This window comes from Glycine soja, chromosome 11, assembly GCF_004193775.1.
Source record: "Glycine soja cultivar W05 chromosome 11, ASM419377v2, whole genome shotgun sequence".
In the NCBI taxonomy this organism is placed as follows: domain Eukaryota; kingdom Viridiplantae; phylum Streptophyta; class Magnoliopsida; order Fabales; family Fabaceae; genus Glycine; species Glycine soja.
The window spans coordinates 39,672,622-39,688,683 of NC_041012.1; the positions used below are offsets into that span (position 1 = coordinate 39,672,622).

General features: G+C 33.4%; 2 protein-coding genes across 4 annotated transcripts; both read right to left on the minus strand.

Annotated features, from left to right (window-relative positions):
• Positions 1-1,866: 1,866 nt before the first annotated feature.
• On the minus strand, positions 1,867-7,625 carry LOC114376242 (3-dehydrosphinganine reductase TSC10A-like). Of its 3 annotated transcripts, none has more exons than XM_028334249.1 (4): positions 6,916-7,625; positions 6,164-6,311; positions 5,074-5,364; positions 1,867-2,522 (listed from the first exon to the last, which is right to left on the minus strand). In XM_028334249.1, exons 1-4 carry the CDS (start codon positions 7,444-7,446, stop codon positions 2,482-2,484), a joined length of 1,011 nt encoding a protein of 336 aa, XP_028190050.1. In that variant the 5' UTR covers positions 7,447-7,625; the 3' UTR covers positions 1,867-2,481. The 3 variants fall into 3 exon arrangements, with proteins under 3 accessions (XP_028190050.1, XP_028190051.1, XP_028190052.1); XM_028334250.1 differs by lacking the exon at positions 1,867-2,522 and adding an exon at positions 3,360-3,773 and having other exon boundaries at positions 6,916-7,624; XM_028334251.1 differs by lacking the exon at positions 1,867-2,522 and adding an exon at positions 3,360-3,876 and having other exon boundaries at positions 6,916-7,624.
• Positions 7,626-10,015: 2,390 nt separating this feature from the next.
• Positions 10,016-13,727, minus strand: LOC114375401 (protein trichome birefringence-like 11). The gene is made up of 4 exons (XM_028333173.1): positions 12,970-13,727; positions 11,151-11,540; positions 10,881-11,039; positions 10,016-10,583 (listed from the first exon to the last, which is right to left on the minus strand). Exons 1-4 carry the CDS (start codon positions 13,425-13,427, stop codon positions 10,232-10,234), a joined length of 1,359 nt encoding a protein of 452 aa, XP_028188974.1. The 5' UTR covers positions 13,428-13,727; the 3' UTR covers positions 10,016-10,231.
• Positions 13,728-16,062: the final 2,335 nt, after the last annotated feature.

Below are 16,062 nucleotides of genomic sequence, written 5' to 3' on the forward strand. Positions count from 1 at the left end.
TTTCACAGCTTGCTTTGGAATGTTATATGTATCTTCTTTCTATTAACCCATTCAAAAGTAACGTTATATATGTGTAGAGTCAATTAGTGCTTTAACTGAAAATTGGCTATCAACTCTGACATTCAATATTATTAAGTTCATTAGTTCAAGGTAAGTTTTATATGACACTGTTTTGAAAAAGAATTGTGATGCACATATATGATACAAGTATCAGATACCATGCATAGATATATAGATGACTCCAAAGCCTATAAGGTACAATTTTTTTTTATCATTAGGAATCGAAGACAGTGTCAAAGGATTTACAATAATTTACATATTTTGTTCAATCAACCGAGTTAGATCTCCTTAGCACAAGGTACAAATTTAAATGTTCCTTTAGGACTATTTTTCAGCTATGTAAGGATCAAATGCATGCACAGCTTATTCCACTCCTTACATGGTGCTTTAACAACACACTGCACGCTAGTAATAGTCTGCTAAGGTAGTTTTCAAGGGGATAATCATTCCTTATGTGAATGTGATATACCTACTCATCTACATACTTTTCTAGCGCAACTTAAATTAACCAACTATCAAGATCAATATATTTTCATTTGAAGTGAATTTCAACATTATCGTGACGAAAGCAGTGGGAAACAGATAAGCAACTTGATTGAATATTCAAAAATCATGGCCATGTGAGTGACAAAACAAAACCAGGGCATCAATTTGTATTGACTAGCCATCTATGAATAAGTTTTTACAGGGTAGGAACGGTTAACCTTGTCTAATCAATAAGTGCAATTTTCTGTGATCTCAAACACGGATCAATAATGCTAGTGGAACCTTCGAAATTCCAAGAGTGAAGTATATTTGGATGTCCTAAAAATTATGTTCCTCCAGCTGTATCCATGTCAGTAACCCCACCAATTTTGAAAACAAGGCTTAAATTTTTGAGACAGGAGAATCCTTTTGTGGTCCTTGCTGGTTGTACGTTTTACATGGACAACATCCTTGGACAGTAAACCCTGAGCAGTAAAATAAAGGTACATTTTAAAAAGGGACGGAATGAGGAGAAAAAAAGAAAGAGATGGGATGAAGAAACAAAAAATAGAGTAAGTGATCGATATGGTAGGTGATGTTATAGAAAAGGAAGAGAAATAATAAGAAAATAAGGTGGAAATGAAAATAATGTGTTGAGTAATTTCTGTTTACCTATAACATTAAAAAGAGGTAGAAATGTAAGGGGAAACATTAATTTTCTAGAAATAATTACTTATTTTTTTAAAAGCTCTCCTGGGAAACTAGTAAAAGTAAGCGATTATTTCTTTAAAATAATTTGAACCAATCATGCACTTAGGTCATTTCATCCAGTATAGGGAGAGCTTGCAGGTACAGCCTTACAGGTTCTTTACTTGATGTGTGATTCTTGTTTTAATCTGTAACTGAACCATCCTTACAGGTACACCCGAATAATGATTAGTGGACACTTCTCTACTCTAATACTTCATTAACACCTATCATTTCTTTATCCGTCTTTCCACCACATTATTAGTGTGTTTGGATGGATGTCAAATAGGATTGACACACATCATCCTGAAGCAAGTAATTCTTGCTTTTGTGTCAATTTAAACATTTTTTTTACAGGAATTAAGAGGAAAATGCAAATCTTTGATGTTGATCCAAACATGCACTACGTTATCTATCATGTTTATATTTCTTTCTCTTTCTCTTATTAGGTGTCTGGTGTCATATAGATTGGAGGTGTTCACCAATCTTTTTACTTTTGACAAGCTACTCCCACAATTTTAATTAAAAACACGTTAGAAGGGAAATATACCAAAGATGCACCAAGATTTGAGTTGCAAGAATAAAAAAAGAAAAGAAGTCAAAATCAAATTCATTTATTAAAATGTAAATATATTATATAAACACAAAATAATGTACACTTTACAGTACTGATTTCACTTATACATTGTTGAGATGCTAGCTGTTTTACTGACACGGAATATTTTCATTTCTAACAGACTATTGCGTTGAATAAGCCAGAGAGGCCTGTCAGCAACAAAGATAAGTATGGATTTTAATTATAAAAATAGCCAGCAACAGAACCTTTGAAGCACAGACACATTAAAGGAAGGTCATGTATAGATACACTTGATCAAATCCTAGTGGGACACTTCAGATTTTGAAGTGTGTTGTGTCCTTGTATATGCTGTGTCTCGTGTCCGTTGGTGCTTTTTAGACAAAAGTTCAATGCTAAATAAAATTTACCATTTCAAACACTTGAGTTAGTACTTCTTAGTCCTTCGTAGTCCTTCTCGTATATGTTGTCTCATGCCAGTTGGTGTCACATGTCAGACACGTACACTTGAATCAGACATGACACTTCAAATCCTAGTGGAACACTTCAGATTTTGCTGTGTGTTGTGTTCTTGTATATGCAGTTTCTCATGCCAGATAGTGCTTTTTAGACACAAGCCCAAAGCTAAATAAAAATTACCATTTCAATATTTTCTTTATCAACGAAGGCTTGACCTCTGCAAAGAGGAGAGAAAGGACAAAGAACTTGAAACAAAGAAATTTACTGCATTGCTAACTGGGAGAAAAGACACAATTGCTTGATTATGAACAAGAAAAATATACTCACACTATCACAATTAACAAGGGAAAAAGATAGTGTTACTAATAGTCATTCCTCGTAACTTCCTTCTACTCAATAAGTGAGCATATTTAATACAACGAGCTATATGTAAGAGAAATTGTATGGCTTAAAATTATGTATTCTGACACATTTTTACGTGACATGTTATTAATTTTTTTCATAAATAAAAAAATGTAATTATTTGTCATGTAAAGATTGACTGGGATCACATGTAATAATTTTGAGTAATAATATGCATCTCTATATGTCAAAAACTCCGTCAACACATTTATTTATTATCTGTATCGTCTTATCGCTTGATATAATTACACCTATAATTTCCAGAGTTTGGTGTCTACAAATCATTTTCCAATAATTTATCACTGTAGGGGTTTCTGCCAGTGTGCACAAGAGAAGCTTCACAGGTGAGTATCGTCTGTTTTTCATAATGGATCTGAATGAGAATTTGTAACGAAATATACTTACTACGGTAACTATACCCTATTCCTATCTCTAGTGCAATAGACTTACACTGATTGTTAGCTTAACCAATTACACTACATAGTTAAATGGCCAAATGGTCACCACCAAAGATCTTCCGATGTAAAGAGGAAAATGATATCTTGGATGTAAAGTGCACAATTTTGTGCCATCCAAAACATACACAACAGGGACGATACCTTCACTCATGCTTCACAGGGCACCCGATTAATACAACTATATCAATGAAATCAAAACAGAAAACACTGTTCTCTTTAAAGAACTAGGAAGCAAATCCTTTATACAATCAGAAAACAATTATAAGGTCAACTTGATACAGTTAAAACTAGGATGGCAGAAATTGAGTTGTTCAAAATATAGGATACTAAATAGCTAATCATACATTTGCCAAACAAAAATGTGATTAAAAACGAGATATGCCATATTTTCATTGTTCACTCTGTATCAAGTACTGAGGATGAAAGTCAGAAATAAAGCACTAGAACTACTCGATGTTTATCGAATTCTCATTTCTTAACGATTATTTGAATTTCCCTATATTAATTTCATAGTAGAACGGAGTGGAAGAAAGCCTCAACCCAATATAAGCATATAACTCTCCTAAAAGAAGGGCACAGAACTCTGTTTCAGCTCCTTCGGGATGAACCTGCTAGAAGTATAAATCATCAATTTCACAAGCTTTACCATGGGCAATTAATTTGAGTTAGCATTACCCTTTTACAGGGTACAGGCGATTCTTTAAGAGGCTCCTGCCAGATACAAGTAAAATTCAATTAACCTTTTACAATGTTCTAACTTCTAATTGCATTTGAATTAAAAACATTTTATTTTTTTCTTTGAACTACTTCTATTCGAAGGTGCCGTTAAGGAGCTCTGTAATTATAACATTTAACCAATCTAGACAGTCTTTGTTGATTTGATAAACAGGCCCCAAAATAGGCTCCAAACAATCTCCAGGAAATTGAAATTTTGCTAAAATGGAGACAAAGTTTAAAACAAAAATTAAATAAATAAGAATGTAAATAATCAATTCTTCATTTTAATCTGTAACTGAACCATTCTTAAATTGTAACCGGAATAAAAAAATTATTCTTAAATATCCCTCCCCCATACCTTCGCATAGCGAAGAGCCTCTGGGCAATGGGGTACGAAGTTTTACTCTTCTAAGTTAATTAGAAAGACTGCCTTAGTATTACATTATGACTTCTACAGCCCAGGAACATAAATGGGCATGGTTCATGCAAATTGCTAAACAAATTGTTAATGACTAATATCCAATGCAAACTCTTAGTAACCACTTTGAAGCTTGTTAATGGTTTTATACTTTAAATATTTTATTGGTCCATAGTTTAACCCAAGTTTAAATTAGTTCCTGTTGCTTAAAAGTTTCTAAATGGATCCTTGGAATTGCTAAATGTTTCTAATTTGGTCCAAAACCAATACCTTTACCAACTGCTGGGCATCTGTTAGTTAGTGCTATGATAAGCATATGGTGAATTGATGTGGCAATGATTTTGCTTGTGTGTATCATAAGGTAACCAAATCAACCCATTTCATGTGCCCTACACTGTCATGTGATTTGATTTTCACTATCCCGGGAGAGAAATGGATTAATTTGGCCACCTCTCTAGTCCAAGCAAGCAAAAGTGGTTGCCACAACCTCACCATTTCCCATGTCGGCTCTAATTAACAGATGCCGTACATTTGGTCACAATTGGGAGCCAATCAGAAACATTTGGTAATTCTATGGGTCTAATGTGAAACTTTTAAATTCTAGAGACTAATTTGGAAACTGGGTAAACTATAGGAACCAATAGATAGATAGAATAAGTAACACTTTTTTGTTAATCTTAACAAGTTATTGGCCAAATGAGAATTAAATTAAGACAAAATAAGAGATGATTTCCTCATCCCTTCATAGATATATAATTTTGTGCAACACTTACCCTTCCTTTGGCTGTGATATTTCTCTATACTTCTATACCAAGTCCACTGCATACCTAGTGCAACAATCCGTAGGATTCCAGCAGCAACAACCTCAAGAAACGCCATTAAGAAAGACCTCTGAGGGGATAAACCTGCAGTTGCTAGGGATAGTGCAATTCCCTCGAAATTGCAAGAAACAATAAAATCGCCACATTTTATACCATCCAAAGCTTTCTGAGCAACTTCATCAGCTTTCATAGAACCAGAGGAGGCTGTAATGATTTTGGTGAGCTCCGGTCTTCTCTTGTTTTCTGTAAAAGTAACCTTTCAGCTAGTACTTCCACTTGGATAACAGGATACATAAACTTCAAACAAGATATGCTATAAACAGACATTTAACATGCTGAAAGCACAAATTTTATCTTTTATATACCCACGAAGGCATAAATCCAAAATGAATATTTAATAATCATGGATGAACTTATTATGTTAAGCAATAACTTCCATTCTCTAATCTCCATAAGTTTTTAATTGGGATTGATCCAATAGCATCCCGCATGACAACAGTCAAATGTAGATCACATACAGAAAGTAAAGGCATTCTGATAATAAGAGAGCTGGAGTAATTAAATTGGCAATTGGTGCAGAATTCTGTGTAACAAACTTACTGCCCGTATGATTCTCTTTTAATGTTTAGGTTTTAAAAACTGTTTTCTAAAAAATTTCACACTACTCAACAGTCAATTTCTCATCCAAAATCTAAAGTTATGAAAATTGTTTTCAAAACAAGTGTTCTAAAAACTAAAAAAATAGAAACAACTAGAAGATGTTTTCCATCTTCTTCCTTTGTTTTCATCTTGTTCAGCATCTTCCTCAGTTCCACACTCTGCTCTATGCATTACAACACCCTCTACCAGCTGCAGCAACCTTATTTAGTTACATTTTGAAAACTAAAAACATTTTTTGAAAATAGAAATCAAACACACTCTACATAATTTCAGGGAGTTATGGATTCAAGCACTTCACATCCATGGTGAGCTTTACACAAACTAGCAGGTTATTTACAATATGTATGAAGAAATAAACTCAAACATCCAATATAAAATCTACCTTCTGCTAACCCAGGAGTATCCGTATCTGGAGGGAATATCATAGAAACATGAATGTTATCTTCTATAACCTCTTGTTGCAATGATTCTGCTAAACCACGAAGACCAAATTTACTTGCCGAATAAGCTACATAACCATAAATTCCCACCTGAACATAAACATAAATTCCACATTAAAATAATAATAATAAGGTTTAATTATTCATTTGGTTCTACACCTACGCAATCTTTATGTAGAGTTTGTTTGGGTAAATTTATCCAAAAACACTTTTGGGAGAAAAAAATATGAAGAAAAAAATAAAATGAGCTTCTCCATAAAAGCTCAAATCAACTTATGAACATACTAATTTATAGAAACTCATCTTTTAGAGAGCTTCTACAAATTAACTTATCCTTAAGCTAATTTTAGTTTATAGAAAAATTATTCCATTTTTTTCTTCGTATTTTCTTTCCGTAGAAGTGCTTATGGATAAACTTACCCAAACAGAACCTTAGTCCATGCACCTAAAACACAACTCATTTTAGTATCTACACGTACATTTTAAACTTGTTCTAGTCCTAGAGTTGTGGACGGCAGAGACTAAATGGATTAAAAAATGTAAGCATAGGGATTAAAACAATTATCTATGAACTAAAACATAAAAATTGTGCATGCATAGAAAACAAATGAGTAATTAAACCTAATAATAATAATCCACAAATTAGATTATCTCACAATAAATAACAGAGGGCACAAAGAGGTGTACGGTGTACCTGACCGGCCTGTGAGGAAACAAGAGCAATGGAAGCGGGCAGCGGATCGTTGCGGTTCTTCATTGCAGGCAGCGCGGCCTTGATGAGATTCAACGTTCCCATGAGATTTACGTCCATGGTGAACTTGACCTCACTCAGTTCCATCTTATCCAGCTCCAGCGCCACGAAGACGCCGTGGTTCAGCAGCAGCACGTCGATGGGGCCCGCATCGTCGACCGCGCGCTTCACCGCCTCGAAGTCCCGCACGTCTGCCGCGAATGCCGCCACCTCCATCCCTGTGGCGAGGCGGATCGCGTTGCGCGCCTCCTCTAGCTTGTCCGGTGACCGGGCGAGGATCGAGACGCGCGCACCCTCCGCCGCCGCGCGGTGCGCCAGCGCCAGCCCGATACCGCTGGATCCGCCCGTGATGAAAACGTGCCGGTTCTTGATCGGGATCTTCACGGGACGCGGACGGACCAGGAAGTAGAGCACCGCCAGAAGAAACACGGGAAGAAGAAAGAGAACAAAGAAGGCGAAGTTCGCGTCACCCATCGGTGAATCGGTGATGATGATGCGCCCTCGAAACTGTACCAAGTCAATGGTGTGCTTGGGAAATGGATACCATTTTCTTAACTTACCTGCACTAAGTAACAACGAGGGACGAGGATGAGCCGAGTAGCTGCTGAGCTTTTGGCTCGGCCTAGGTAAGGCTTGACTCCGTTTGTTTACTATAGATCAAACTCAAGTTTCTTAAAAGGTTTGTTTAACTAATAATAATAATAATAATAATAATTTTATTTTATCAAATCTTATCTTATCCAGATTTTATTCTATCCAAATTTTATTTCATTTAGATTTTATTTCATCCAATCTTATCTTATCTTGTTTAGATTTTATTTTATTTCGTTTATGGACTTGGACTTAAAATAGATTTGTGAGCTTTGAGGCTGAGGACCTATATAACAACACCAAGGTATTAGTTGATAGTTTTTTTTCGGAGATGATAAATAATTCTAGGATTTTAGAATTCCAATATTTATTATTGTTCATGCACAATATTCACGTAGAATAAAATTTGTTTTCTGCAATTTCGTTTCGACTTCAATCTATAATTTCATTTCTACTGATTAATGCAAGGCTAAGTTTCCAACATTGTTTTCTCTTGAGGATCAAGCACAGCTCTCTTTGATGTTTTGTTATTACTATTGAATACATATCAGTTTTTCCATACCAATTACTTTGTATTTGTTGCTATTAATCCATGCATGTTTAGTGTTTGATTAATTGTCCCTGCGCTAAATTTACATTCATGCTTAATGATCAGTTTCGTTCATGATTAATTGGTGTATGTGTTGTTTAATCACATAATAACATCTTTATGTTAATTTTCACTTATTAATTTAATTTAGGATTGGATTAAGTGGTTGAACTAATTAAGGATAAATTCTCGTAACTAAGAGACTTGTTTGTGAATCAAGGGGAAACATGTTTTAATTCTATTGTTTTCTAATTCAAATTTACTTGCTGTTTAATTTACAAAAACAAACAACCCCCTAATTCATTACTGTTTTATTACGATATGTTATGAACGTTTGGTTGATCATTGCTCGTTGGGAGACGACCTAGGATCACTTCCTATATACTGCATTTTTAATATTTATTTGATTCGGATACGGCCTCGATCAATAGTATATAAGATATGGCTTGAGTAGACTAAGATGAAATTATTGTAGATATATTTTTTTAAAAATATTTAATATAATTATATATTCAAAAATTGGATTAAAAATTGTTAATTTAACTAATAATAATTTTTGTTTGGCTATATTAGTGTAAACCATCTCTAATCCATACATTTTTTAATATTATGCTTTTTTTATTTTCTTTTGATATTCTTTGTACTTTAACGACTTGAATTCAATATGATTTTGTTTATCAATTATTTTTGGATTTGTACATTACTTATATAAAATTTTATAAGTTTCTTTTTTTAGTTAATATTTCACTAGGTTTTAAAATAATTAATTAATCAAAGACGTATTTAAGCAAGCTTTTAAATAGGCTCGTGGGCCAAGCCAGACTATGATGTAAGTCGAGCCGAGCCTTACAAAAAAGCCTATGACAGGTAATGAGCCAAGCTCAAGCCTTACGTATTCAACTCAAGCCGAGCTCAAGCCTAATAAAGTTTTGCTTGACTTGCCTCATTTCCACCCCTAGTAACAACTAACAACCCCCTTAGTTTCACGTAGGCAGCATCTAATTTGTTCAACTCGACTATTCTTTTGGTTGCACTTGAAGATTCAACTCATGAATCTTGATCATTAAAGATAATTTTATAAGATTAAATAATAAATCATAAATTATAAAGTGAAATAAAAGCTAAGACTTTCTACCTTATTTTTGGAATGTATATATAAGTGGAAGCATGAAAATTATAAAGAGAAAAATAAATAAATAAAAGGAGTAAACCTAATAAATATAATTAATGAGAAGATTAAAAAAACTAAGAAAAAGAAAAAAAATTGAAATGAAAATGAGATGGAAAAAAAGTTGGATGTATGATAATAATAATTATTTTGAATTATTGGAGATTTGTGAGAAATTATTTAGTAATTTAAGATTATCATCCATACATAGTCAGCTAATCTTTATATGCCATAAATTCAAAATTTTCCATTTAGAAAAAAAAAATACTCTATCATGTGTAGTGTGGAGATTGGACTTTTTACTACTTTTCTAAAAAGTTATTCATAATTGATTAGTTATTGTAGTATATGTGTTAACATTGTTTAAAAAGTTAAAGTTAGCATAGAGTAGAGATTGTCATTTTGTTAGCTCATCTTCTTTTAAGAAATGACTCACTCATTGGAAGAGAAAGGGAATGAAATATATTGTGATTTGAATTGATGAATTCCCACGCCCACGCTAGATGTCCCATGGTTCACCAAGTGAATCACTAATTATAATTTGTTCGACTATATTCACAATTCATCTAACAACAAAAATCGATAATTACACTGTCATTGCTGTTTCCCTTGTCTAAATATCTATTCTAATCTAATCACAATATATAAGCAAAAGTAAGAAATTGGGTATCTTCCCGCAGAATTGGATTCCAAGGTTGATGAAGTCTTAGACTTGTTAAGATAAGAAATTCTCACTAGTCACTGCTGAAATAAAAGGACAAAATCATGCATTGTTGTTCTTTGTGATACTTGTAGGAAAGAATTGGTATATACATTTTCCTTTGCAAAAATGTTCCATGAATCCAAGGAGCACAAATAAATGCTCTCTGTGGATCATGTACATAAATAATGTTCCTTGACATTGAGTATTACTAGTTCCATGTATGAGAAGTTTCATGTTTTAGGAACAATGCGTAAAGTAATTCATTCCAAGTATCTGGTACACCAGGGAGACACCAGTGGCTGCAATCTTGGCGATGGGGAGGTGCGGGGCCCGCATTAGGGCCCAGATAATAGATGGATGGATGTCCATCTTTTCTCTGAGCTGTCATCTGAGTTACATTCAATATCTTGAGCTTCAAAAATTCACTGGTGTTTGTGTGTGCTGATAGCACAGAATTGGCTATTTTGAATTGTGACCAGTTATCATTAGGCACCAATGAGGAACCAAGCTCTGGCAGTGTTTCCAAATTACAGTTTCCACCTTTTCTCCAATCTCCACCTCTGCATTTACATATCAGAGATATTTAGTTTCAAATAACTTATGCATAATCAAAAATATTAATTCTTTTTAGAGGAAAAAACTTTGATTTTCAACCAAAGAAAGAGGTTTAAACAGTTATGCAAATCTTGAATAGTACACCAGGCTAACAAAAAGTGGATTGGTTTTAATATTCAGTAGATAGAGTTCCAGGAATACATGCAAATGATGCAATCCACACATTAATGCAAGTTATACTATTATGGGAGAGTGAAGTGAAATACTAGTATGTTATTTCAAAAGTGAAACAAATTAGATACCTGAAATGAACAGGGGCATAAGTACGAAAGAAAACTTGAGTCTTCTTAGGATTTACTGAATTTTGTATCCAATTCAATACTGTCTTTATGGACCTCTTATATGCTTCTTCTACCTTCATTTCCAACTTAATTTCCACACCTTCTTGGAAATAACAACCCCTGAACAACTAGAGAAAAAATTCAATCCTTTCTCCAGGTGAAAAATACACATAATTGTCGTACATTGATCATATTAATTAAAATGATAAAAATCAGGGAGGATTGAGTTACCCTCTTATGGTTTTCTCATAGTTCCACCAGTGTCCTGTGTTAAGAACCAGGATACCTGCATCTCTCCATTTCAAAGAGTACCAATCCATTTCATCCAATTTCAGGGTTGTCCTAATCTTTCTATCAGTTCTAGGAGGAGGCCTGCTTTGCAATACAAGAAATGGAGCTCTGTAGTATTCCACTGTACAGTTATAATGCTTGAATCTGAACACCAAGAACCCCTTGTGCTTTGTAATTGGGCTACCATTCACTTCATAGATTGATTCCTTGTTTGGAACTCCAGAAGAGAGCATGCATAATAGTGACTCCCATTGGTTTCTCCCAATTGAGTCCCCAGCAAACACAAGGCGTTTGTTTCGCAGGTTTTCCAACATCTTTGTGGCATTGAATCTGTGTTTATTGAGAAGTTCAATTTTAGGATTACTTCTACTTTTCCATCAAATCAATCAGAGAAAGAATATGCTGCAAGCTAAAATAAATGAAACAAGTGATCCCATCCATATGAACATATACAAAATTAGTCTTTGATTTATCATTAGAATACTGTCATGTTTGTACCAACATGTTGGGTGAAGTAAAATTAGACTCATGTTCTTTAAAAAAGATCTTAAGTTTGAGTTTTTTAAATTAGAAAAATATGTTTGGAAAACTGAATTAAATTTTTAGTGAAAGATTAATAAAAGTGATCAGTCATGCTATTAACTACAGATAAAATTATTGAAAATTTGCACAGAAAATAAGAGTGTAAATTGACCAACATAGTTAATATTATAAATGCAATTACATAAAAAAAAAAAATTAAGAAGGAAAAAAAAATCCAGACACTAAACCAAAATAAAATATAGTGCCGGGACATTGACTAAAAGGTCATGAATGCAACTGATATAGGAAGGATCGGAGGGTTTAATCCATGGACTTTTAATCCAAAAGAAAGAAGCCTGATCCTGGGATAGTGCACATGTAATCATGATTTTATATTGCTAATATAAGATGATAATTAATATTATTGACTCTTTGTAACAATTATTTTAAAAATTATATTTAAAATAATTTCTAATTAGTTGAAAGTATAAATTAAACTCAAAATATGAATGGCATAAAATAATATTCTTAGGTCATTAATTGACCATTCCCCATCTCTATCAATGTGGCCATCCCAAAAGGATTGTAGTTCTGCACGAAAACTATATACATGTCATAATATTTTAACCTGTTTTATCCTCATTAGACCACTTAGAAAATTTCTCAAGAAATCATCGACGCCAATTGGCCAAGTCAAGCAACTTCAGGCAAATTTTTGTCATTTTCTCAAAGTTCCCACGTATAAAAAGTTTATAATTTTTAATACAAAGTCAATAGCCACCAACAGTTGTGTCACTCTCAAAAGATGGCGGATAAGAATAGAGTAAGACATGATCAAAGTCAATAAATTGTACACTAACACTATGACGTGACCAAAATAGAAATGTCGTCACACACTAACAGGATTTTTTTATATATATAACAGGCACCTAGTGATTTTGCTCCTTAAAAATTTAATTGAAATTACTAAACCATAATTGAGTTTTGCACTTCCTTAATTTCTGAGCAGCCAAACGTTGCTGAAAAAAATGACCAATGTTTTGTTTTAGTTGGTGATTAGTGTTTTATGATCCTTGGTTTGATTGTGTTTAAATTCAAAAAAAAAAAAATAGAGAATTTTCTTTTAAAATTTTGTTGAAGTCTTAAACTTTATTACACTATTTTAATTTAATTTAATTTTTTTAACGCAAAAGTGCCAAAGATGATGACAAAATAAAACATCATAACATAAGTGTACCTGGGCAAGTTGCAAGCTTTGGGTTGCCACCTCCACTTTGTGTAGAACAAATCAGGTCTTCCGTTCTCAGAGCACCGAAATCCTCCATCAAGGAAGCTACAATCTTTTGACTGATACAAAGGGTAACTTTCATCCCAAACCCAGTTACCCTCAAACAAATCACACTCACCACCACCTTTTTCTCCAAGAAATTCAACTCTGTGCACACGTTTCTCCACTGAACCTCTTTTCTCTTGCGACCAAGTAAACCTCTCCGGTGGTTGACCCGAGAACCCGAATTTCTCAGCGAGTTCTCTGTAATCCAAGTAGAAAAAACTGCATATAACAAAGGTAGATACTAGGAAAACCACACCAACGCCCACGGATGGTTCAAACAATCTTAAACGCTTCACTCTCCTCAAAGTCTTCAACACTGGCATGGCTTCCACGTATTGCTGTGGGGACCTCTTAGAAGACATTAAATTGAATTTAGAGAGAGAAAAGAAATTAATTCAAATTGGAGAATCTGGGTAAGTGAAGTTGTGAGGAGTGATGAGAAAAGACAGAAAAATTAAGATGATGACATTAAGTTCGTGAACCGAAGGGTGGCATGCATGCAAGCAATGTTCATCGGTCCCTTTGCCAAGCCTTGCTTGACGGGTCAGTTTCGGAAATATCGTGCGTCAATCAGAAGCCAAAAGAGAAAAGTATATGGGTGATGAAGAAGCAATGAAGCATTCCATGGCTTCACATGTAATTCTCTCAATTGAATTAATTTGGTTTGTTTGATTAATTAAAACCTCTCAAATAACAATTTGACTAACTATTATTTTAAGGACCGTGAGTTTCAATTTTTTTTTCTTCAGCATTGACTATTCGTTATTATATATGAGTGGGAGGGATAAAATGAGTACACGGAAGGTTCGTGGGTAACTGTAGACGGAGACGTGCACCACGTTGTTTAGAAGAAAGTGCGGGAAATTGTGCTTCTGATTGGAACATGGCATCGTTCTTAACGATTATGTGGACACTACTACCCCAGCATACGTTAAGGAAGCAATTTTTTAAAAAAAAAATTAAAGAAAAATAAAACATATATTAATCTTTAATGCATATTAAATGTTCGATAATTTGTATATAAAATTATGGTGCAGCATTGTTAATAGCCATTAGATTAATCTTTAATCCATTTTGTTCTTTATTTTTTACTGGTTTGGGTGGAGATAGTCGAGAGAAAGAGGAAGAAGATGATAGGAAAAGAAAAAGGAAAAAGGAAAGACAAATTAAGAAAGAAGGGAGGGTTGCCTTCGCCGGAAGTCACAGCTCCGAGAACGGTGAGCGGTGGCACATAGGATAACACAGGTAGTTATCACTTACCAGTCAAAATTGGAGGAGAGGGATAGAAGGAAAAAAAAAATGGTGCAGCGGGACCACGAAACTAGTGTGTACGTGAGCTGCATCTAACCATAAAAAAAAATGTTCCACGATAAACCACTTAAAGCACTTGACCATTAGTGATAAAATGTGTTTTAAGTATCTTTATTTTTTTTAAAATTTAATTTAAATTTTGACTAAACCTTCCAGAACTACTAAAGATATAATTTTTTTGAAATTATTACGACATTAAGTATCATTATCAAGATTTGAATTCAAAATTTTATTTAAGAAATATTTATAATTATTAATAAAAATAATTATCTCTTTAATATATATATTTTTTATTCCTAAATTATCTTTCAATATATAACATCTTTATTTGTTTCTTTTAATGAACATTCAAAATGTAATTGTTGTCAATTATTTCTTTAACTTTTATTTTTTTACGAACATTTAAAATGTGATTTTTTTTTATTTAAATTTTTTTTCTTTTTTTCTTTTTATTTTCAAAAGTTCATACAGATTTCAACTAGTTTAAATTAAAATAACTTAATAAGTAAAAAAAATAGAAATAAAGAAATTAATAATTCATGAAAATACTATTGTACCCTTGCAGCTGGAACAACACCCATGATCAGAAGTTACACTGTGTGTCAGGAGAACTAAACTGAAAAAAGGGGTCAGTTTAGAGAAGAAATTTTATGCCGTGAGACTGTCTTTTTCAAAAAGTTTCTTTTTCTTCCTTTGCATCAAATCGTTGTTCATGTCTATCTTCCCCTATTTTTCCTTCTCTTCCTTCCTCTCCCTTTTCTCTCTGCTAAACCAAACGAACGCAGAGAGTTAGTGTGACATTTATGTGATGTCATCCAAAAGTGACTGAAGGAATGTTAGTGGCCCATCAATCATATATCACCCAGTGACCCTGCCTAGGGTAGGGCATTTTGGTGGCTGAAACTTCTCCAACTCCAATGGGTTCTTCTCCTTTTTTTCTTGTTTCTTCATTGATTTTTGCCCTACACACGCCAATAAATAGCTAAACTTTTCATTGTTAGGGTTAAATGTAACCAAACCAACTATAATGCATTTATTCCTAGATATTCATTCATTTTTATGTTATTGCTTAGTGTTTTACTTCTTTATTTAATGTTTGTTGCCAGTTGATTTTCTATGGCTTGATTGTAATTGAAAAATATTTTCTAAACCTTGAACTGAAGTGAAAACATTTAACAAACCTTGAATCTAGGAATAAAACTTGGTTTATTAATCATTTTTTGACCTCTAATCTTAATGTAAGTTACTTAGTTAAGCTATTCAAAAGATTGGAGTTTAACTAAGGAATTTAGGCTCTTTTCATATAAGAGATTAAAGTTTGAGTACTCTTAAAGGTTGATGTTCAATATTTGGAGGGTAAAGTGAATGAATGATCACAATCCATGGTCCGGGAATGCATATGCCAATCTATTTGATAATATTATCGGTGGAAGTTTTGTGAAGTCCAAAACCCAACATTTTCATTATATTTGTTAAACTATTTTCTGCTCACCAATTATTTGATAAAATTCCATAGAGACTTAACTAGTGTTTTCTTAAAATTCTTGAATTTATTTATGTTTTTAACTTTTAAGTTAACTTTGTTAAAAAACCATCACCTATTCCGATTGTTTGGATAATAATCTGTGTGCCAAGTGTTATGTATTTTGCAAATCTCCATGGGAACAATACTTACTATTTAACTAC

Coding starts and splice junctions, on each gene's coding strand:
- LOC114375401 (XM_028333173.1), bottom strand. CDS start 13,427: ATGTCTTCTAAGAGGTCCCCACAGCAATACGTGGAAGCCATGCCAGTG. Junction 11,541..12,969: donor AAAGCTTGCAACTTGCCCAG/GTACACTTATGT, acceptor CAATAAACACAG/ATTCAATGCCACAAAGATGT. Junction 11,040..11,150: donor TATGAGAAAACCATAAGAGG/GTAACTCAATCC, acceptor CTAGTTGTTCAG/GGGTTGTTATTTCCAAGAAG.
- LOC114376242 (XM_028334249.1), bottom strand. CDS start 7,446: ATGGGTGACGCGAACTTCGCCTTCTTTGTTCTCTTTCTTCTTCCCGTG. Junction 6,312..6,915: donor TTTCCTCACAGGCCGGTCAG/GTACACCGTACA, acceptor GTTTATGTTCAG/GTGGGAATTTATGGTTATGT. Junction 5,365..6,163: donor TACTCCTGGGTTAGCAGAAG/GTAGATTTTATA, acceptor TTACTTTTACAG/AAAACAAGAGAAGACCGGAG.